The sequence below is a fragment of the Astyanax mexicanus genome, chromosome 1, assembly GCF_023375975.1.
Source record: "Astyanax mexicanus isolate ESR-SI-001 chromosome 1, AstMex3_surface, whole genome shotgun sequence".
Lineage (NCBI taxonomy): Eukaryota > Metazoa > Chordata > Actinopteri > Characiformes > Acestrorhamphidae > Astyanax > Astyanax mexicanus.
In genome coordinates this window covers 16478739-16503526 of record NC_064408.1, presented here as the reverse complement: position 1 = coordinate 16503526, position 24788 = coordinate 16478739, and the positions used below count along the sequence as shown (strand labels likewise).

At 38.0% G+C, this 24788-nt stretch overlaps 1 protein-coding gene across 1 annotated transcript in view; it reads left to right on the top strand.

The window, feature by feature from the left end:
• Positions 1-12492, top strand: part of ubash3ba (ubiquitin associated and SH3 domain containing Ba) — a 64607-nt gene extending 52115 nt beyond the window's left edge. Inside the window, exons 4-14 of the mRNA XM_007256944.4 lie at positions 499-697; positions 1623-1792; positions 4249-4457; positions 4859-5009; positions 6140-6260; positions 6384-6506; positions 7149-7241; positions 8394-8538; positions 9614-9720; positions 10439-10548; positions 11499-12492. Coding sequence (XP_007257006.1) covers positions 499-697; positions 1623-1792; positions 4249-4457; positions 4859-5009; positions 6140-6260; positions 6384-6506; positions 7149-7241; positions 8394-8538; positions 9614-9720; positions 10439-10548; positions 11499-11636 — 1566 coding nt within the window. The 3' untranslated portion in view covers positions 11637-12492. The remainder of the gene's footprint in view (positions 1-498; positions 698-1622; positions 1793-4248; positions 4458-4858; positions 5010-6139; positions 6261-6383; positions 6507-7148; positions 7242-8393; positions 8539-9613; positions 9721-10438; positions 10549-11498) is intronic.
• The last annotated feature ends 12296 nt before the right edge of the window (positions 12493-24788 follow it).

Genomic DNA, 24788 nt, shown 5'->3' with positions numbered 1-24788 from the left:
TGAAGATACTTGGTTTTGTTATAGCAATAACGTGATGGTCATTCTTTTTTTTTATTTATATATTTATAAATGACTACTTATCATACAGTCAGTGTCAATATCAACAGGTGATTTTAATTTATTTTTAGTATCAGTCTTATTTAACTAGCTAGCTAGGTAACTAATAAAGTTAAAATAAAAAATAAATTAATTAAATTTTATTGCAGATCATTTGCCCTTTAGTCAGTCTTTTAAAAATTTCAGTTAGTTTATATTCATTGATAATGCGTGTAATAAATTCTGTCTTAGTTTTAATTTTCAAGTATTATTTTTATTTAGTTTATTTAGTTTTATTTAGTAGTAGTCTTTTTGTCGTTGTGAAAATAGGTTACTGGTACTGATAGTTTTCGTCATAGTATAGAAAAACTGTTTAGTAGTTATGACTCAAGAATCTGGAAAAAATGAATTGTTCTATTGTTCTATTAGTCTCTGTATCATCTTTCATGTATGTGTCTGCAGTGTGCAGATGCAAAGGTGGAGGCTCTGTGTGAGGCGTTGCAGACGGTGGTGGGACAGTGGAGAGAACGCTTCCCCACCCCTCTCCCCCTGGAGCTCTACACCTCCTCCAACTTCATTGGCCTTTTTGTAGATGAGAAGGTGGCTGAGGTGCTCAAGACTTTTGCAACTGACTTCGCTGCAGAAGCTGTTGCCAAAGCAGGTATGCGTACAGTGATTGTTTGGCCAAAATTCATACATACATTTTAAAAAAATGTTCTTGGCAATTCCAAATGTAGCATGTAGCTGATCAGAGAAGAAATTGTGTTTTGTTTCAAGTTTGATTCATTATCCACTTAAAGTTTATTGCTAAATAAATCACCTTAAGACCATGTATCTGTTTAGGGAGGTGTGTATTTTTCTTAAAACAAGCAATGTTCACACCTACCTACAGTTAGGTCCATAAATATTTGGACAGTGACACGATCTCTGCATCCCAAATCCACACTGGATTTCAAATAAAACATTTACATTTAATTTCACACTAAAACTAGTGTTATTCCAAAGCTAGAAAAAAAACAATTAAACTTTTGAAATGAATGTCATAATTTTTATTGTCTCAACATAGCTGTATGAGTTTCTTTGATTTTACCAAATTGAAAACCTCTGGAATATAATCAAGAGGAAGATGGATGATGACAAGCCATCAAACCAAACTGAACTACTTGAATTTTTACACCAGGAGTGGCGTAAAAATATTCAAAAGCAGTGTGTAAGACTGGTGGAGGAGAACATGCCAAGATGCATGAAAACTGTGATTAAAAACCAGTGTTATTCAACTAATTATTGATTTCTGAGGTCTTAAAACTTTATAAATATGAGCTTGTTTTCTTTGCATCATTTGAGGTCTGAAAGCTCTGCATCTTTTTGTTATTTCTGCAAATAAATGCTCTAAATAATATAATATTATACTTTTATTTGGAATTTGGGAGAAATGTTGTTCGTAGTTTATAGAATAAAACAACAATGTACATTTTACTCAAACATATACATATACATAGCAAAATCAGGAAAACTGTATAATAAAGCTGTATAATTTGCAGTTCTTAATGTCTTTCTTTGTGCTTCATTTTCTCTTCACTACACAGATGTCCATGTAGAGCCTCACAAGAAGCAGCTTCATGTGACCTTGGCCTACCACTTTCCCACCAATCACCTCACCTCCTTAGAAAAACTGTCCAGAAGCGTGGACATCTCGCTGGGCTGCGATTGGCTCGCCGTTCTCTTCTCACGGGACATTCGATTCGCTAATCACGAGGTATAAGCCTTATCAGGGTTTAGCGGAAACCTTTTCTGCTTGCGAAAGTTATGCTTGGTGAAAAGGCTGATGGAGGGAAAGCGCTCCTCGTGTCAGTGGGATGCTATCTATAGATCATACAGGCTTGGCTGAAGCACTTTCTGGTCAGTGTTTGGAGTTTAATTGGGGCCATGCATTTATAGCACTTAGATATCTCAGTGTGTCTGTGGTCTCTCTGTAGACTAGACTACAGTATGGCTCAGAAGCTCAGTCTCTATAGCTGGGTGAGTCTGAGGACTCACAGGAAAGCTTTGTAACGAGAGGCAAGACATTTTAATTAAAGAAATTCCAATCATTCTAACAGCAGTTCTTTCTTTTCTTCTTTTTTCTACATCTGTGCTTTTGGTATAAAAATCCTCTATAGATTTGAAAGCCGTCAAACTGTGCAAACCTTCAAGGCTACTTGAAGTTAATTTCTCTACAAAGCTCCTACTGGAAAAGAGCAAGAACTGACTGCTCAGCACAGCAAAATAATAATTTCAGTAACTATAGTAACTTCCAAAGTTCAGGATCTTCATTTTTAAGGAGATCTTTCAGAAATATTATTCTTTGAGAGAGAAAATAAAGCTGATTTCTTAGTGGATAAGTAAGATCCATTTCTATATTGATATTTGGTATTGATGTCATTCCCTTATACCAGTGCTTCTCAAACATTTTAGATCATGTACCACCCACAGTCAAACTAAAAACCCAAACTACCACCTTAAACACATCCACGGAAACATGGGCTAGCATGTAAAGGATGTGGCCAAAAAACGTAATGTGTAATATCGCTGTTGAATATCCTTATCCTGATGTTCACATTAAAAACAAATAGTGCTATTGAAATGTAAACTCCAAATTATAAAGAAATGCTCCAAAAATACTTTCATGACATGTCTCCTAATTCATGAAAATTATGACCATTTTAGAGATGTTTTTATCTGATAGTGACAAAATGTCATTGTCTCCAATGAAAGCAGGCAAATTCTTAAGACCCAGAGACGTTAGACATCATGTGGTACCACGTACATTTTTCTGTATAATCTTTTGTTTTTGATACATTAAAAACATTTATTTGGTGTTGTGCCACCTTGGTGTGCTTCACGTACAACCAGTGGTACACGTACCGCAGTTTTGAGAACCACTACCTTATCGGATATCAAATGGAAATGTAACAAAATGTAACATGAGACCGATCCAGAGTCCATTCTGCATCTTGACATGAACACAGCTTCCATCTGTAACTAAGTGAACAAGTTACATTAGTTACTTAGTAAAGTGATAATGAAAATAAATAGTACTGAATTGCATTTTAATTCAGTGTATTTGTGATGTTTTTTATTGCTTTAAGTAAGCCAGTCACTACACTCTACACTGCAGGTCATGAAGGAATTTCTACTGAATTAATTCTGTTATCAAGTTTAAGATGAGATAAGATAATCCTTTATTAATCCCACAATGGGGAAATTTACAATGTTATAGCAGTACAGAGGAAAGGACAGAGAAACGGGTCAGGAACAAATATAAACAAATAATGATAAATCTATATATACAAAAAAAACAATTACAGGAAATTTATAAAATATACTTATACTTTACTATTATATATAGTAAAGGAAAAAATATATACATCTAGTGCATAGAGATATGATTATGGTAGGGTGTGACCAGTATAATTGCACAAAGAGTAACAGCGAATAAATATCAAATAAATAGTACATAAAAAGGTGAGAAAAATATTGAACATATTGCACAAATGGTGGTCACAGTACATGCAGTGAGATGGATATTGCACACGGTAAGCATTACAGCTACATCATCATTCAACTCATCGCTAAATGTTTCTGATTAACTGGATGATGAGAAGAAGATTCTTTTTAGTGTATATAATATTCCCAAAAATCATCAGTGTACCTTATATTCTGGAGCACCTTATGTATGAATTTTACCAGTCAGGTTGTAAGGAGCAGTGAAGCCGAAGTACAGAGTTATACAGGAGTTTCAGTTTAATTCTCCAGCAATATTAGCATTAGCTGCTAACCACGCTAAGCGCTAGCTCTTTCCGCAATTAAGAGGTAAATATTATCGGCCTGTCGCCTGCTGTTAACCCCAGCTAGCACTGCTGGAGCAGCATTAGTATTACCTGTTAACCGCCTTAAAGTTTTTACGGCTTGTTTGTTCTCTTGCTGCTTGTATGGCAGTCTTGACTTTCCTTTTTGTATAAAACCTATATTATTCAGCATATTTACTGTATTGTATTATTCTGTATTGTATATATTGCTGAGAATTGCTAAATAGTCTAATGTGATGCTATAGCATGTCCATAGATTGCACTGATGTTCTATAATAGGTAATAAAATGGATCTATAATCGTAGAATGCGTAGTCGACTGGTATGTTATGAACTTCGCATTCTCTTTTAATTTTTTTTTTAAGACTCTGCGAGTGATGTACCCCTACATACCCCAGAACGAAGACGAGCTGGAGCTGGCTCCAGGTGACTTCATCTTCATGTCCTCCATGGAGCAGGGCAGTGCTAGCGAGGGCTGGGTGTACGGGACTTCCATGAGCACAGGCCTGTCCGGCCTGCTTCCTGAGAACTACGTCAGTCGAGCCGACGAGTGTGACACCTGGGTCCTTCATGGGTGAGTTATTTTTTGCTTTATTTGTTTTTTTCTGGAAACTTCTATCAAAATATAAAGACTTTTTTGTACATCTTGTACTTCTTCTGACTTGGTGACCAGAAAAAATATATATTTTACTGACTTACTCTTTAGTGTTTCCAGATGAGTACACAATACTTATTATTCTTTAAACTAGCATTCAGATTTTATTTTTTTATAATGTTTGTTGCTAAACTCCAAAATAGAATTTGTTGGTGGCAACAGTTTATTTAACGATTATTAAATAATCTGTTAGTAATTTGAAAGAAAAACCAAATTAATACAGGCTAAAGCCTCATTTGCTCTCAAAACAAATTTAATTCCTCTTATTCACTATGTTGATATGATTTCATCATGTAATTTTTGTATAATGTTTTGAACAGGTCCCACTCTTTCCTCAACTGCACCTCACCAACCAATAGTGGTGGAGCAATAGGTGGACCTTTTCTTGATGGACAGCTGGATGGTCGTCTGCTTGATGACTTTGGCCTGGGGGACCCTTCGAGTCTTAGTGTTGTATGCCAACCAATGCAGGTAAGAAGCCTCAGTGCACAATCCACACAGAATCCTGTGTGGTAAGGCTGAATCACTTACAATAAAAAAACAAAATACAATACAAAAAATACGTGTTTTGTTGTCATTAAAATAGCAGTCGGTATGAATCAGTAAGATTCATACCTTTTTAAATTGAAGCCAGCAATTTCTCTGTTGGGAGAAGACTCAGTTTTTCGGGCCACAACAATTTAGTCAGCTTTTTCAGGTTACCCAAGCCACCAGAATGCTTCTACCAGCACTGATACAAGAAATACTATGAACATGGGGATGTTAAAATGGCAAAATCAGTCTTCATCTTCTGTTACACGAAAGAAACAATGAAAGAATCGAACTGAACTGGACTGAAGAGAGCTGGCAATCTAAAAAAGAGCGAGGCAGAGTCCTCACTAGAAACTTATTTATTCACTCTGAAAGGAGACTACAACACTTTTTTTTTTTTTTTTTTTTAATCCCACTCATTAGGACTCCCCCCAATCACTAGTAATCACCAACACAAGGAGGAGGAAGACATCCTCTGATACATCGCCTCTGATACATGTGAAGTCAGCCACCACCTCTTTTCTAACTGCTGCTGATGTAATATTGGCGAGTAGCATCACAGCATACTCGGAGGAAAGTGCAGCGACTCGGTTCTGATACATCAGCTCACAGATGTCCTGTGCTGATCGACATCACCCTTTGTAGTGATGAGGGGAGAGAGCACTCTACCCACCCAGAGAGAGCAAGGCCAATTGTGCTCTCTCAGGGCTCCAGCAGCTGATGGCAAGAAGCTACATGAATCTCCTGTTTATAGTGGAAGTCCACTGGACCACTCGGAGCCCCACGATGCACGTTTTACAAATACTTTACCACATGCTCGATGCAATTACACATTCTATATCCTAATAACATACAGACTGCCACTTTAGGTAGACGTGATATTTAGTTGGCAATCATACAAATTAAAGTGCGAAGGTATTTGAACTTAAAGGATGACTATAGCTAGAAACATGTTGACAACCTCAATTTATTTTTGTACCTCTGTGCCTCAAAAATTAATCACCGTTATTTATATACACAGATTATTGCTATGTACAGTAAGCATGTAATAAGTGTGACCCCTGTTATAGATGCTGCGGACCAACAGCCAGTCTCGACTGCCTAAGAGGACGTTATTTGTGTGCCGCCATGGAGAGAGGATGGATGTAGTGTTTGGGAAACATTGGATCACCCAGTGCTTTGATGCCAAAGGTCAGTGAACGTTTTTTTATCCTGTATAGATAAATCACCAGGTTATATTATATTCACATTTAAATATTGTTTCCAATTTTTTAATAATAATTCTGTTTCTAAATGTGTCTGTTTGAATTGCAGGTCGTTATATGCGATCCAACCTCAACATGCCATGTAGTCTTCCAGCGAGGAGTGGTGGGTACAGGGAGTATGATAAGGACTGTCCCATCACTGTGTTTGGAGCCACACAGGCACGCCTAGTCGGTCAGTAATTCACAAAAAAACATAACATACATCACCCACATATATGGCTGTTAGTTTTGTGTAGAAATGTCTTACGATTAATAAGTTGTGTAGCGTATACAGGGGTTGTACAATGAAACTGAAACACCTGTCATTTTAGTGTGGGAGGTTTCATGGCTAAATTGGAGCAGCCTGGTGGTTAATCTTCATTAATTGCACATTGCACCAGTAAGAGCAGAGTGTGAAGGTTCAATTAGCAGGGTAAGAGCACAGTTTTGCTCAAAATATTGCAATGCACACAACATTATGGGTGACATAGCAGAGTTCAGAAGAGGACAAATTGTTGGTGCGCGTCTTGCTGGAGCATCTGTGACCAAGACAGCAAGTCTTTGTGATGTATCAAGTTCCACGGTATCCAGGGTAATGTCAGCATACCACCAAGAAGGACGAACCACATCCAACAGGATTAACTGTGGATTCAAGAGGAAGCTGTCTGAAAGGGATGTTCGGGTGCTAACCCGGATTGTATCCTGTTTCCACCAGAACTGTCCGTCCAGACAATAAATTATTATGGTCTAAAACCAGGTGTTTCAGTTTCATTGTCCAACCCCTGTATATATTAATTGAAGTCTATTTTTTATTAATTTCTTCTTTCCGTTCTAGGTGAGGCCCTGTTTGACAGTCATACAGTAGTAGACTTTGTGTACTGCTCTCCCTCCCTGCGGTGTGTGCAGACAGCCCATAATATCCTCCGAGGTGCAGTCATTATCTCTTCTCTTTCTCTCCAAACTCCATTTAGCCCTCCGACCTTCACTTACAATGACTAAGCACTTCGGCCATTTCCTCTGCCTTTTTCTCTTGTTGCTTTTATTAGGTTGTTCATTGCCTCTCACTCTTATCTCCTCTCTCGCTCTGTCTCTTATTCACTCATACACTCTCTTGCTCTCTTTTGCTCTATCTCTCTCCTCTCTCTATCACTGTCTCTATTGTTCTCCGTTGCTCTCTCTTGCACTCTTTTGCTCTATTTCTCTCCTTCTCTCTCTTTTGCTCTCTTCCTCTCTCTGTTCTTCTCCCTTGAACTCTTTTGCTCTTTTTTCCGTGTCTCTCCTTATCTCTCTCTCTTGCTTTCTCAATCTCTATTTCTGTCTCTATTGTTCTCTTGCATTTTCTTGCTTTTTTGCTCTCTCTCTCCTTCTTTCTCTTTTCTCTGTCTCTATTGTTCTCTCTTGCTCACTTTTGCTCTTTCTCTGAATCTCTTTCTCGCTCTTTCTCTTTCTCTTTTTCAATTGCTCTCATACTCTTACACTAACGCTCTTTTTCTCACTCTTTTTCACTCTCCTTCACTTTATCTCTATTACTCTTTTACTTGGATTCACTTGCTTTCTCTTTGTTTCTTTCTTGCACTATTTTTCTTTTTACCTTTTGCTCACTTTATTTTATTATTTTTTCTTTCTCTTTCTCGCTTTCTCTCTCTCCCTCTCTCTCTTGCTCTCATACTACTTTTCATCCTCCCTCTCTCATTATATTTCTCACATTCTTTCTTGACCTGTCTCTCTCTTGCTCTCTCTTGTACCTGTGTTGTCTTATTCTTTCTTGTATGCTCTGTTTCTCACTCTTTCTTGCTGTCTTGCTTTCTGTATTTGGCTCTTTTGCTCGCACTCTTGCTCTTATGCTCTTTCTTTTACTCTCACGTCTCTATCTCTTATTATCACACTCTTTCTTGTAATTTCTTTTTCTCTCTCTCTCTCCCCCTCTCTCTCTTACTAATTTTATCTTAATGTCTCTTTGTCTTAGTTGTCTCAATGTGTACACAATTTTGAGTAAACATTTTGTATTTTTTTATAGTTTTGATATCACTGTTGAAATCCAAAAATGTCTTCTATCTGTCTCTCTCTCTCTCTCTTTCAGGTCTTCAGCAGGATGGCAAGACTAAGATTCGAGTTGAACCTGGTCTCTTTGAGTGGACCAAGTGGGTGTCGGGCACTTCCTTGCCTGCCTGGATCCCACCCACAGACCTGGCTGCTGCTAACTATAGCGTGGACACAACCTACAGGTTCTTTTTCAGTTCCAAAACATTGATTACTCAACACACTGCTCCTCTGTGTGGGCACGTTCCTCTCACGTTCTACTAGTACTGACTTTTTCCACTGGCTGTAAACAAATAGATACCAGTAAGGTTTCAGGAGACCTAACTTTGAAGTGTTGGTTGTGTTTGGTTGCTTGTTTTAAACCTTTTTGTGTCTATAACTTTTAGACAGTGTAAAATAATTACACCCATATGAATTTGTATTGCTTTTATGGCATCCTGTTTCATTCTGTCCCAATATGCTCATATAGAACAGTTTCACAGGTGATTTGTTCTGCCTCGTGGCTTTAAGAGAGTTTTCACACCTGCCTTGTATGATCTGGACTTTCAGACCTTTCAGTTTGGGTCTGAACCAAAGTAGCAGATGTGAAAGGGGCCGAGAAACACAGTTCTGAACAAAGAACCAGAGTTTGGTCCGACCAAAAGAAGTGTCATCAGTTATCAGTCGTGATCTACTGAAACGTAGTCCGATTTGTCTGCAGTGTGAAAACACTTTTCTAGATGTTTCGGACTTTTAGACTAATTACAGGAATTTGGGGAGGTCTTTAAACAAACCAAAAGTGGACAAAGGAACTGGTGTTGTGCCAAAATCTGACTCCCTTTGATGTGTAGATGCATCACGCAGCAGTATGACCACAAATGCTTAGACTGGGAATTTATTTATTTACTGTAACAGAAGATTAATCCTTATTTATGAATAGAAATAAAAAAGAATCTGAGGTAAATCTTTTACACTCATTCTGCTGTGAATCTTTTACACTCATTCTGCTGGAGGGGGCCGTGAACACAGTCACATTCTGACAGAGAGCTAGAATTCGCCTGGCAAAGGAACTCAAAGCCGAACTCATAACTAACATTCTACAAACCATTTAATATGAAGTATAGGGAGACTCCGCCCACGCATCTGATGACTGCAGTTTGCTGAGCAGAATAAAGTATTTTAATACATCCTGCAGTGTGAAAATATGGACAATGTAACAAAGACATGAACCTTGGTGTGGACTTTGAAAATACCCTAATAGATCTTGTCTTTGCTCTTTAGACCTCATATTCCTATCAGCAAGCTGACCATGTCAGAGTCCTACGACACCTACATCAGTCGCAGCTTCCAAGTGACACGGGAAATCCTGGCTGAGTGCAATAGCCTGGGTAAGTAGCACTGCTGTGAAAGTCTCTGCTTGTTCCCGTTCACACACAGCATTCCACAGACTCGTTCATACAGCTCTTGAAAAAAATAAGAGTTTCTTTGATTTTACCTAATTGAAAACCTCTGAAATAAATTAAGAGGAAGATGGGTGATAACAAGCCATCAAACCAAGCTGAACTGCTCTTAAATGCTCTTAATGACATTTTTATTTGGAATTTGGGAGAAATGTTGTCTGTAGTTTATAGAATAAAACTACAATGTTCATTGTAATCAGACATATACATATAAGTAGCAAAATCGGAGAAACTGATTCAGAAACTGAAGTGGTCTCTTATTTTTTCAGAGCTGTATATAATTAAGATTACTCTAGTAACAACATATCCATGAACACTATGAAAAGAGTTATGGTATAATACACTCTGTCAATTTTAGTTTATGTGCAAAAATGTCTCATTATATTGAATGGAATTTTTGTATTGCATAGATCTGTCCTTTAACGGTTACTCAAAAAAAAGGTTTGTGGGTGGAGCCTAAATAAGACTTTTGTACAGATTGTATATATTGTATTACATCAGGATGAAGCCTAATGTGGGTGTGGAAAAATGGTTCTGTTTAAAATATTTGTTCAATATTCACATTCTTTTGCTGAATGGCTGCTACAATAAATGTGCCCCCACACTCCAATTGTCTGCTAACCTTGTGCTTTTGTTGTGCTCACAGGAAACACAGTGTTGATTGTGGCGCATGCTTCCTCACTGGAGGCCTGCACTCGCCAAATGCAGGGTCTCAACCCCCAGAACTCCAAAGACTTTGTGCAAGTAGTCAGAAAGGTGTGTGTTTGCAGCTGTTTCTCTTTCTCTTTCGTTTTATTCAGCATTTTTAGTTATTTTTTTAATCATCAGAGAAGGCATTCTCATTATTAACTGGTCAATGATGTGTATGATGCCTATATTGCTATTTTATGGATGACGTTTTTTTTTTTGTCAAAAATGTTTTTAACGTAAATGTAGACTATTAAAAACATTCCAATAATAATTTCAATTGCAACTAAAGCAATACATGAAACCAAAGGGCTCCTCGAGTTCCTCCATTCTTGAGAAATAAAGGTCAATTCAATAGATTTAGGGGGAAGCATATTGTATTATATGGACACCTTTTATATGTGTCAAAATCCCTAACTCTGCTATTTAAAATGATAGCATCGTACTTAGTCAATTTAAATGAACTGTGAAGCAGGGTGGTGGTAGTATGTTGGTTGATGATGGTGATAATCAACGACTGTAGACAATGTTACCATGTTAAAACAAGCTACATGTAAGGGACCGCTAGCTAATATCAACCTGGCTCACTGGAACACTCGCTAGCGGTTAGCCGCTAATGCTAAAGCTCCAGCTTTAGAGGAAATCTGGAAATCTAAGCTTACTGTAAATAAACAGTAGTGCTTTACTCATCCAAATAAACAGTTTTTAGGAGACAAATCTGTGTAGATTAACATCCATTGCTCATTTGACTTTGAGTCTGAAATGTTTTATTTTTAAGAATTACAGTTTTGTTTACTTATCTTAGCTTTTCAGGTCTCACCACCCAATCCTACTACCAGTTACTAGTTACTAGTGTCACATAAAATGTGCCTTATTATCCTATGCACCTTATGTATGAAAATAGCCCAAAAAATAGACATTTATTGATGGTGTTCTGGTGCGAAAAATACCGTAATCACATTGTTTTCTATTTTTGTTTCTTACCCTCGCCTTCTCTGGGTCTGTCTCTCACCCTCCAGATCCCATATTTAGGTTTCTGTGCCTGTGAAGAAATGGGCGAAACGGGGGTGTGGCAGCTTGTGGACCCGCCCATCCTGCCCCTCACACACGGGCCCAATCACAGCTTCAACTGGAGGGAAACGTTACTGCAGGACTGAGGTGCCCCGCCTCTAAACGACTGGTCCTTCAGCTCCGCCTTCGACACTCTTCCTCCAGGGGCAGCTGAGAAATGCGCTGTCAGTCACGCTCTTCTTCCACGCCATCGCAAGCCTACTGCACCATTCTACCATAACGAGCAGACCAAAACACGCAAGGCCAGGCAGGCTTCCACAGAGCAGTCCCTTCGCTGCTGCTGCTGCTGCAGTGCACCGTGCCGGCTATACACGTCTTTTTATAACCTACGGCAGCAATGATGTGTGTACTGTCTGTGTCTGTCTGTAAATGTGCTCACATGCATACGTATTCCCCCTAATTAATAGAGGGCAAGGTTATTGGAGGTCAGCAGTCAGGGATTGAGGTGAAAGGTCAAAGTCAAGGTCAAGGCCGCTGTGCTACAGGTCGCTACAGGAAATTGAGGAAAAACTTAATGCAGACACATTCCAAGCCTACCTAACACTCCATTTATATTAAAACAAGTAAAAAACAGAAGATTATGGAGCTTAAAGTGCATGTTAACCCATCAACCCTCACGACCCTCCCCACTCAGGTTTCGTGTCTCAGTAAAGGGTGACTTAGTCAGAGTTAAAAAGTGCTAAGTCATCAACATAAGCATCCAAGATGGCTTTATAACAAAGGCCTTCTTGTGAGTCATGCCCCTTCTTGTGAACTGAAGCAGTGAGGTCTCGGCCGACAACACGGCCGACAACATGGCTGCCAACACAAACACACTGTGAGACAAGGACTTAGCATTTTGCACCAAACCACCACGCTTCTTTCTTCTTTCTTTTACCGGAAAAGCTACAAAGCTTCCCCAGACGACAAAGCACAAGAGATGAACCCCCCTCCCCCCCCCCCACCCCCACAACACCCCACCCTAACCCAACGCAGACAATCAGAACGGACAAGCCAGGGCAGCTTGGAAGCAGCAGACACTTTGCTTTTTTTGGGACAGCAGATGGTCTCCACGCTTAGCTGCAGCTTTCGCTCAGTTCGCCTCAGGATGATGGTTGGTAAAGGGCTTATTTTTAGCAGTTCTTGCTAATGGGGGAAATAGTCGTTGTTGCATGCTAAGTATTTTCCTCTAAATGAAAGCTATTTATCCATGTATACAGAGACTATTTGCAGAGCAGATCATACTATTTAGGTTCCAAACGGTTTGTAAATGCTTGATAAGCCCTTTACAAACAACGAGTCAATCAGCAGGCCATTTCTTTTTCTTTTTTTCCTTCTTTCGGATAGCGGAAATCACCAAAACCAAACCAAGAAACTCTGAGATAACTCCACAAACCTGTAAATGCCTGTTCATAGTAGCACACTTCAAACTGTTTGGTTCTTTTCATCTTTGAATGGAAAACAAATGATATATAAAATTATATAAATATATATATATAACAGCGTCTATTTATGTATTCATAGCATAATTTGCTAAGATGATATTTCTGGTGCTTCATATAAAGTATTTTTTTGGTTTTGATCTGTTAAGAAAACAGAGGAATCAAGCTGTAGCAAATTTGAACATGCAGTTATTTTTCATTTTTATTTTCTTCCTCTACTCTTGCACGCACTATATACATATCGGCCATCGCGGCGAGCCACTCCTTTTCCTGATCATGCTTTTCAGATATCCTTTTCTTTTCTCATTTTATCCAAACTATAGGAAGAAGCTTGTGGATTAAAGGTCAAATGCTTGTATAAACTTAAACTGTATGTGGATATCAGGTTCAATAACATGCCAAGAAAATGAAAATTAGATTTTGTTGTTGTTTCTTTGTTATGGGTTTTTTTTTCTTTAAACAGTTTTCTGATTTTGTCATACAGTGGTGTTCCTTGTGTGAACTTGTTTTTTGGAGGGTTATGCACAGCTTGTCATAATTAGAATAATGAACGGCATGCGTTTTTATTTTTCTTTCTATTTTCCATTTTTCTTTTTCCCAAATTTGTGCTGTTTTAATAGTGTAGTGCCCCCGTTTCTCTTTGTCTTCAAAGATATTTTGGCTTCCCAGTCATATGGCCTGAAATTGTTATGTCTATGCTCCACCACAGATAATTTTTTTTTAAATGCTTTACTTTTATGAGGTGGGTCAAGATCTGGCAAAAAAATATTAAAAGGGAAATTATTTCAGACTGATTTTGTTGTTCAAATCAGCAAAACAGTTAATATTTAAAAAGAAATCTCCTTACTATATGTCTAAATAGTTTTTCTCTATGGAGAAAATGTTTTTTTTTCTCTTTTTGTAAAATAGCAACTATCGGCCACTTTGGTAAGGTTCATATTGCCGCTGTCACTCAAAACCATGCAAAATCTCCAAAATGTAAACTTTACAAGAGAATGAAAAGAAACTCAACATTTAAGGGAAATGTTAACATAGTTAGTTTGTTTTAAGTAGAACTTTTTTATTGTTCTATTCATTGTGAAATTCTGACACAATGTAAAAAAAAATAGGTCAAAAAGTACAAAAAATAAACAAAATGGAGAAATAATGTAATATAATAATATTTCTGTCTGTCCGCAGTGATAGGCAGTATATATTGTTCTATGATTTTTCTTTTACCCCCAGAAAGTCACTGAATCCACTGAATTAAGGACTTGTTACAAGCGGCAAAAAATTAAATGTTTATTTATAATGAGATTTTCTGTTACTGAAGTCTTCTGTTACAGGTCCTCAACTGATAGAACTTCAGTCTCCTCAATTACTTATTTGTGGGTGGAGCATAGATAGGTTAAGTAATTTAATTCCTATGTTTTTATTTTTTTTTATTATTTTTTTTACCATTTTATTTTTTGGATTTGGACAGTGTTACTTGAGCTGTCTTAATGTTGGCCAATTTAAAAACTTGCTTCCAGTAAGTGTGAGTGTGTGAGTTCTCTGTGAGTTCTGTGTGAGACAAAAATACCACTTGCTTAATGTCATATGCCAAACTTGTCAGCTATATAGAGATCATTGTTCTTCCAGAAAGGCTGCGTACACACTCGCCCGTCATGTGTGACTGTGTTCTAGTGAACAAGGCCAAAGCGAGTTGTAGGAAATTCTGAAGGCAGCTGTGCTTGTCTCGATAATTACGTCGTTTTTAAGCATTGACTCAGCCGTGCTAAGTGTGCAGTTGTTCCAAACATGTCTTGTTTTTGCTTGACCGAGGCTGAGGGGGCAAGAGCGAGCGAGCAAGTGAGCAAGTGAGAGTGAGTCAGAGATCCCGAAAAGACGTTAAAGAGTTCTTCTGAACTTTTGGCTGAAAGAACTTTCCTCAAAGTCTGTTTAAAATTCCTCAAACTCCAATAGAGACTAAAGCAATGAGGCTGTGTGAAGTTCATACTACAAGACTACACAATATAGAATAGAATATTATTGCGATTTATTATCGTCTTATACAGCTCTGGAAAACATTAAGAGACCGCTTCAGTTTCTGAATCAGTTTCTCTCATTTTGCTATTTACAGGTTTATGTTTGAGTACAATGAACATTGTTGTTTTATTCTATAAACTACCGACAACATTTCTCCCAAATTCCAAATAAAAATATTGTCATTTAGAGCATTTATTTGCAGAAAATGAGAAATGGCTGAAATAACAAAAAAAGAGCTTTCAGACCTCAAATAATACAAAGAAAAGAAGTTTATATTCAAAAAGTTTAAAGAGTTCAGAAATCAACATTTGGCGAAATAATGCTGGTTTTTAATCGCAGTTTTCATGCATCTTGGCATGTTTTCCTCCACCAGTCTTACACACTGCTTTTGGATAAACTTTATGCCACTTTATATTCCAGAGGTTTTCAATTTGGTAAAATCAGAGAAACTCATCATTTTTAAGTGCTCTTTTATTTTTTCCCAGAGCTGTATATTGCAATAGCAATATGCCTTGTGGTTTATACTTTGCCTTGCTTTATCAGCAACATTTATGTATAATATTATAGAAGGGATACACAGAAAATTAATCCAATGAAATACATTGGTGTCTTGATTTGATATGTATTTAAATACAGCAAGGCTACATTTAAATGACACATTTGGCGATCTTGACGTTCACATTAATAAATATAAGCCAACTGTATCTGTCTGTAATGTGAACCAATCTGAAATGGCAAACATGCAAATTATTACCTTTATGTCTGTACAGATGTTACAGGTGTTAGTGATGCTCAATCAACTGCCCTTTAATCGAAACAGCCAATCAATGTGGAGATCTGCGCCAATCAATGTGCAGAAGTGCAGTAGCCAGACAAGTCTTTTCCCAGAGCCTGGTCTTGTGTGACAGGAAATAACTGACTTAAGGCAATTACCTTCTCCTTAACGACTTTGATCTTTATTACCAACAGCATCAAACATTTGTAAACAGGTAGAAAAACACATAAACCGATCTAACTGTTCACACTGTTCATGTCATGTCTACTAGGACCATATATGTAACAGTTCACATTTGATTGTTGCATACCAACAGATCATATAGGTAACCAATCAAGGACCACATTTGAAACCGACTTGAATCTGGTTAGAAAAAATCGGATTGGACATGTTTACACAGCCAAAAAAACAGATTTGATTTTTTTTCCTTTCAATTTTCTTCCAAATTTTGTCATTGCAAAAGTTGAAGTCTCTACCTTTTAAATTGATGCTACCAGTGCTGGGAGGCAGAACGTTACCTGATGGTTATGTGCTTCCTTTGAGACAGATAAAGACACCTTTTTTCCAAGAACCTGTCCCATAAGCTTCCATCCTACATATATTTTTATAATTTAGAGTTTTTCAGGTAAAGACTTCAGAATTACTGTCTACTGTGCTAATCGACCGTACGCTAAAAACATGGCAAATTGGTTGACAAAATCTGATGTATTCTTTATAAACCATGAATTGCCTACCAGTTAAATATATAAAGGAACACAGGGGTGGATGACTCCACGAATGAATGAAGGAAAGGCGAATAAATGAATGAATGAATAAATAGGAAGACAGCAGGGATTGCAAAAAGGAACATGTGCTCTGTTTTACATAACCTTGTGTCCTCTGCTTGAGCTCTCTGTAAGCCATATATCCATCCTCCCGTTCAGACTCCAGGTCATTAAGTCAGGAAGGACGGCAGCATGCGTGTTAGTGCGGTCATACGGTGACGTTTCTACTCGAGGTCATTAATAAAGCTTTTGAAGAGTCCTGTCGCTCTCTGCATGCCGACTTCACTTCGTAACGTTAACTCTACTTGAAACAAGTACACAAAAGAAGGTTTAATGAAAAATGGTTTTATGTATTTAAATTATTACTTTGATTTTTATGCATTCCGAAAAGTGTTCCAGAAGAATGTGCTCTATTTTGTTGCGAAGGACAGCCTCTGTAATTATGATTGATTTTCCGACTTTAACTGCTTAAAAGATGATCATTATGTTTAAAAATAAATGTTTTATCACCATGAGGTTTGTGAGTGCTGTTTTCTGTGTGGTGCTGTTAATGATTAGCCTGGATATTTGGTTTAGGGAAGTCGTTTATTACAATACAGAGGCAAGGAAAAAGTATGTGAATGGTTTTCTGAATAAATTTGTCATAAAATGTGGTCTTTTGACAATTGGTAACGTGCTTAAAGCTGATGTCTGTATGTTTTGGGATTTAGGACCCACTCTGGTGAGAATGGGTAATTGCACCGAGCATGCGGAAGAATCATTTTAAACTTGGTGGGTGTGATGCGGTCTCCTTTCAGAGCAGATGAATCTGATTCCAGGTTATGTTCAGTCAGAGAGAGAGAGAGAGAGAGAGAGCATGCTCAGTCAGAAAAATGAGCTACTGATCTCTTGAGTTTCCTCTTCTGAAGTCTCCATTGCTCCACCAGCTGCTCGCGTTCAGTAAAACTGAGCCGGATCCTCTTTTAGAGGCTGTATGTGTGACGTAAGTACGTAAAGACGCGTGACGTGGACAGAAGAACTCCCGCAAAAAGCATCCTGACACCCTAGTTTTTTGAATGAAGAAATATATTAGGCTTAGCAGGGATGGTCGTTCCAACACACTGGTACCATTAAACACAATATTTTATCTCTTCTGCACTCAGAATTGCTTCTGCTTTCAGTTTAGAAACAAAATAATACGGACTACCACTTTAAAATAATAACACAAAAGCGTATAATCTTGCAGGTCTTTATTCAAACTCAGCAAACTCAATAGTTTAAGTTTTTTTTTTTTTTAATCAGTGAAATTAGCTTCAGATTTCAGCTATGCGAACACTTGACTCGAATTAGCTTTTTGGAGGTAATTAACACAATGGTTTACATACTTTTTCCCCATTATCACTATGATGTTTTTTTTTTCCAAAAAACATACAGAAAGACATGAATAAAGATATTTTTTGTGTTGTTATTTAAGGCACATTATATTTGTCAATACCCTTGACTTGGATGGAGATCAGATTCCATTTTATGACAATATATACAGTAAACCATAAAATTCCAAAAGTTCCATATACAGTTGTGGAAAAAATTAAGAGAGCACTTCAGTTCCTGAATTAGTTTTTCTGATTTTGCTATTTATAGATATATGTTTGAGTAAAATGAACATTGTTGTTTTATTCTATAAACTACGAACAACATTTCTCAGAAATTCCAAATAAAAATATTGTCATTTATTTACAGAAAAGTAGAAATGTCTGAAATAACAAAAAGAGATGCAGAGTCTTCAGACCTCAAATAATGCAAAGAAAACAAGTTCATATTCATAAAGTTTTAAGAGTTCAGAAATCAATATTTAGTGGAATAACCCTGGTTTTTAATCATGTTGCCTTGTCATGAGCATGCTGCCCTGTGTTCAGTCTCACTCACAAGGTAACTCCTCACAACTTCCACCTTTTGCAGCTTCAGTCATAGAAAATTGGCCACTATTATCAGCTGCAATATTCCTAAAACTGGATTTGCAGCACCAACAGCAGCCACACGATGGCGGTGCAGCTCTAAAGCAGTGGCTCCCTCTGCTTGGTTCTTTTGGCTCCCACTGGAGTTTATGCATCCTTTAATCAGGGGTGGGGATCTCCACTGGAGGGCTGGACTGCTGCACAGTTGGGTGATTTCCTTGCTGTTACACATCCACTAAATCTACCAATTACTGGATGGTTTTCTGTTTTTCTTTCTTTTCAAATAAAATCAATCAACCAGTAGATGTTGAGGGCTACTTTAGCTATCGGCTGGAGCTGCTGTGATCAGTATAATGAAAAAGTATAAAAAAAAAACAGTATATATTTTGTTTATTTCAAATTTTTTATTTAATTTTCTCCCCAATTTACATGGCCAATTACCCAACCCACTCATTAGGACTCCCCATATTACTAATGATCCCCCATAACAGGAGGGTAAGGAATAGCACATGCCTTCTCCGATACATTTGAAGTCATCCACTGCCTCTTTGCTGATGCAGCATTGCCAAGTAGCATCACAGCTCGCACGGAGGACAGCGCAGCGATTCGGTTCTGATATATCAGCTCACAGACGCAGCCTTGTGCTGTTTGACATCACCCGTTGGAGTGATGATGGGATCTACCCACCCAGAGAGAGAAAGACCAATTGTACTTTAAGAGGCAAAAAAATTAAATAATTAACTCTTGACAAGTTCAGCACAGCTGTTAACTGAAAGCTAAACATTCCAGGTACCTCTACCTTATAAAGCTGACTGAGAAAATCCAGCAGAGATGTTTGAAACTGTCATCTAAACAGGAGGGGCTAAAATATAAAACATATTCTGGCTTGTTTAACACTTGTTCGTTTACTAAATAATTGCATATGTTTCTGGCCATAGTTTGGATGACTTCAGTAATAATTAAAAAATCAGAACATTTAAAAATAATGAAAAAACACTGAATTTAAGGTGGTTCAATGCAAACTTTTTACTGGTAAAAATCACCAGTAAATAATGATCAAAAAAGTATTTAGCTAACTGTTCTTGAAATGTTTTGAAAAACCAAGACTGACATTATGTATGGTGCCAACAGGTTCATGTTTATCTGCTTCAGAGAGTCTTATTCTATTGGCAGCACTTTATTTACCCATCAGTCAGCAGTGGGTGCAGCTCCAGTAGTTTAAAGCATTCATTAGAAGGAGTTTCCACAGACATAAACATCCAGCAGACGTATAGTGAAGCACTTCACATCTCAGTGACTGAATTCTGATTTATGGAGGAATTCTGAACTTTAGGTGGAATTTTCCTTCAGGCAGAAGTCACTCAGTTCTCTGAGCTCTCAGAGTGTGTTTCTCCAGCTCTGAACAGAGGGCTCAGTCTGCTTCTGCTCCTGTAGCTGCAGCTTTATCTCTGGCTCTGTTCCAGCAGTTGCTGTAATTGTGTATAAACCCTGCGGCTCTGCTTATATGGTAATAAAGCTGCACTTTAAAACCCAATAAGTTCACTATATTCAAAACTTTAGTTGTAACCGATTACCTACGAAATTTTCTATACGTTCTATAATATAATCTTTAAGTACACTAACTGTCCAATGAAAAACAAGTATCTACATTTTTGTTGATTTTTAGATTGCTTCATTATTTCAACACACCGCCTGTCCTGTATACTGTGTTAAAATGTCTTGATGTGAGGACCAATAGGATTTCTCCAAAATGACCTGAAATTAACTTTTTTTACATTGACTTCCATTCAAAGTTAAAAAGGGTTTATCTCTTTTTTGGAGATACTTGTTTTGCATTGGACAGTGACGATATCCAGATATACAGCTCATACAAATATATTAAAAAGTAAGGGACCACTTAAAAATGATGAGTTTCTTTGATTTTACCAAATTGAAAACCTCTGGAATGTAATCAAGAGGAAGATGGATGATCACAAACCATCAAACCAAACTGAACTGCTTGAATTTTTGCACCAGGAGTGGAAAAAAGTTATCCAAAACAGTGTGTAAGACTGGTGGAGGAGAAAGAAAGAAAATGCTAGAGAGTGAACAGTACTGCAGTACTGAGAGCACAGCCAACACAGAGTTACTGTAGCTCATGCTTGTTCTTACAGCCTACAACACAAAACAGAACAGGCAATTAATCATAATACATGATCTACAAGTTAATCTAAGGTAACCTGGGGGATCACTACACACCGATGGTGAGTGTCAGTAACTGGGAGACACACCCAGTATGCAAATAAATTGTGCTAGAATCCAATGGAAAAGAGGCTGCCAATGACATCAGACTAAACTCAGTTATTATAAGTTGATTTAACTCTAATATGTGCCCACAAATGTTCATCTAACTATCAAATAGTAGTTTTACAGTGTGTGGAGAGAAACGTCAGGTTTGCAGGCTGGGTGAGTTTAAGTGTTTGTCATCACTACCGCCTTCCTGCCCCTCCACGACCCTCCTGAGCAGCCGCCTGTGAAAGGTCAGGGGTTAAAGGTCAGAGGTCAGGTGGCCTGCGATACTATTTGATCAATAGCCGCAGCGCAGACTCCCTCAATCCCTCTGATCCCCCACCTCCAGCCCAGATTATCTCTCTCACAGGTGTTACAGCCCATCAGTGTGTGTGTGTGTGTGTGTGTGTGTGTGTGTGTGTGTAGTGTGAGGGAGCTGGTGGGAATTGTGGAGTGAGTGAAAGCTCTCAGACTCTAAAAACTCTACTTTTAAGACTTTTATCTGCAAACATATTAGTGATAAATCACAACTTGGTTCAGTTCCCATTTAAGGTTGCCATTTAATAACCAATAAAAAATTAAGATAATTTAAAATTGATATATTTAAATAAAAATATTGTCAGTTAGAGCCTTTATTTGCAGAAAATGAGAAATTGTCAAAATATCAAAAAGATACAGACCTCAAATAATGCAAAGGAAACATGGTCATATTCATTTAGAAACAAAAACAATACTAATGTTTTAACACAAAAATAAATAATGGAATAACTCTGATTTTTTATTATTTTAATACCTTTCATGCATCTTGGCATGTTCTCCTCCAGTCTTTTTTTATTTTATTTTATTTTTATCCATTTTTTTCCCAAATTTACACGGCCAATTACCCAACCCACTCATTAGGACTCCCCCTATCACTAGTGATGCCCCAACACCAGGAGGGTGAAGACTAACACATGCCTCCTCCAACACATGTAAAGTCAGACTCCGCCTCTTTTTGAACTGCTGCTGCTGATGCAGCATTGCCGAGTAGCATCACAGTGCATTCAGAGGAAAGCGCAGCGACTCGGTTCCGATACATTAGCTCACAGACATCACCCTTTACAGTGATGTGGGGAGAGAGCAGGGCCAATTGTGCTCTCTCAGGGCTCTGGTAGCTGATGGCGAACTACATAAAGAGCATTCGAACCGACGATCTCCTGATCATAGTGGCAGTGCTTCGCCCGATGGATGCTCTCCACCAGTCTTTCACATTGCTTTTATTTGAACTTATCCACACCTTAATTGACCTAGCTGTGTGGCATGGATCATTGTCTTGATAGGAAACAAAATCAGTACTGTGAGTTGGGGATTATCTGCCTCATTCCAGCCTTGCTGGAATGAGCCTTCAGCATTAGCTTTCTTGTAGCAATATTCTCATTACAACTCCTAAACAATGTCGTACCTAAGATGATCCAGTGTTGTTCATAAGGGAAATGTACACAGACAAAAATGGTAGCACTTTAAAATAAGACTACCTTTATAAAGGGTTTACAAATGGTTTATAAAGGAGTTTATTATTGATTTTGAATTAGGTTGGAAATACTTTAAAACCAATTATTAAGCAGTTAATAAACATATGACAACACATAAACAAAAATGGCAACAGTGAGCTGAAAATTTGCAAAATAGTGATTTTTTACATTTATTTATTGTGCCAAACCTCAGATCAGACTTTACTAGAAAACAGGCACCTACATATATAGAGTGAACGTTCCAGGGCAGCTCTAGTTAGTCTTGTTTGTTCTTTTGAATGTATTGATTTTGTTTATGGGGTGCTGAGTGGTCCAGCATGGTGCTGCCACTATGATCGGGAGATTGCTGGTTCGAATCCTGGTCATGAAAAAAGATGGTGGTTGGAGGAGTCATGTGCAAAGCTAAATGTATAGGGCAATTGGCCTAGCCCAAACGGGAGAAAATTATAAATAAAATTATTTAACAGAAAAAAAAGGTTCTTTGTATTAAATCTGGTTCAAACAATGGCCAACAACCCAGTAACCAATTCCAGCGCTTTTGAGGGATCTCACACACACACATACACACACTAAGGCTTTGTGAGTAAGTGGAGATTTGCATTGCTCCTGAACTCCTCCACACATTCTGTGTAGGAAATAATTACAGCTCGCCTTGGCTTTGGTCATTGGGTGCTGTTGTTGGGGGGGTGGGGGTGGGGGTGGTGTAAGTGGGCCAGCGATGGAGCTTTCATGCTTCAGGGGAGACTGGATAGTGTTACTGAAAAAAATACCCTTGCTTTTGTCTCCCTGTATCACGTTTGGGGTCAGCTTTCCTTTTAAAGCGAACCACTAAAGGTCCGTGTTGCTGCACACAATCACTATAACACCTTCCGCTCTGCTGTAGAACAGACTAACCACACACACAAACACACACACACACACACACACACTTACACAGATTGAGAGTGCTATCCTCTTCTCCAACGTTCTCCCAAAAGAGATCTTTTGTCCTGGGCTTTTCTCATGACCTTTGGCCTCAGCTATCAGTCGGGTGCCTGTGTGGAGCTCAAAGGTATCCCCCACCTTGTCACACGCTGGTACACACTCGCACACAAAAGAGTGAAGCGGTGAGATTTAGGAAAAGAGGTCAGACTGCTGGAGTAAATTCTTGGTATGTTGATGTTTTTCCTGCATTGGTCCGTTCAGAGAGATAATGAATCTTTAAGCTGCTCTTCTCTGCTGTAGGCCTTTATATAGAGGGCCTGAATGTGGTGAAAAGACCATTACCAATGTTTTTCCTGCAGTATTCCACCTGATTGGAATAGCAGTGAACAAAGACACCTCTAAAATACGTCATTTTAACGCTCGTGTCTAACGTTCAAAACGTCTCCACAGGGAAAGAATCTCTCCCAGAAAGAATGTTTTTGCAATGTCCTTATGTCCAAATGACATCAATATTAATAATTAAAAGACATGTAAAAAAATCTTTATTCTGGATTCTTTGTAGACGTCTTTTGAATGTTTAACACGAACGTCAAAAGTACATATTTTGGTCTTTTCTCAGTTGGAAACTGATTTCTTAAAGGTGTCCTTCCGCTAGAATCCACTTTTTCTTGTTGTTTGTGAAATACTATAGGTCTCTGAGTTGTATATGATGCTGCACACGAAATTGTTCCTCAAACTCCATTGTCTGCAGTAGCCATTAAAAGAAAATGTTCAGAAAAACGAATCGATCAGGAGAAGCAACATGTCTACGTCAACTCGTGAATTAATATTCATGGCCTCACCAGCCAGGCACATCTCGTCAGACAGGAGATAACAGCGCTAGGAACAACATGGCAGTTTGTTCCTGTGTTATTTGTGCAAATAACACATCAGTGTTGTATGCTTTGCCCAGTAATTCAGAGCTAAGGAACAAATGGTTAGAATTTGTCTATAGAAAACCACCAGTGAAGTACAATGGAGATAGGTAGGTGTGTTTTTAGAACAGTTCTGTTTACACTAGTTAAAAGTAAAAATCCAACCCTGATTTTCACTTTCTGGACCTGGGCTACCCACCTCTGTGTGAAAGTAACTATAGGTTTACATAGGATCTCCAGTGGATTTTGTGTTTTACAGAGACTCTAAGACTAGGTCAGAATTGTCTGAACTGCCCTTAGCAGGGCATTACAAATGTTGTAAACTAACACATGACATTGCAAAGACTGTTATTAGTGTAAAATGTCTTCATTTTAAAACTTTTCTAACTGTTGGTCTCGCTGCCTCACAGTGCTGTTAGACGATCAGAGGCGATATGTTTATATATGAATATTCTTGAGCAAGAGTCGAATCCTATGGTTTCTCTCAGCCCACATCTAGGCCACAACTAGATATTTAAAAATAAAAAACGATGGAATGACACCTTTAATGTCTATTATAAACGTTTAAAAGATGTTTGAAAAAGATGTTGCAAAACATTTCTTATTACATTTTCGGTGGACCTTGTTTGAATGTTCAACACAAACGTCAAAATAATGTATTTAAATGTCTATAAAGGACGTTTAAAAGATGTTTAAAAAAGATGTTGTGCGAACATTCTA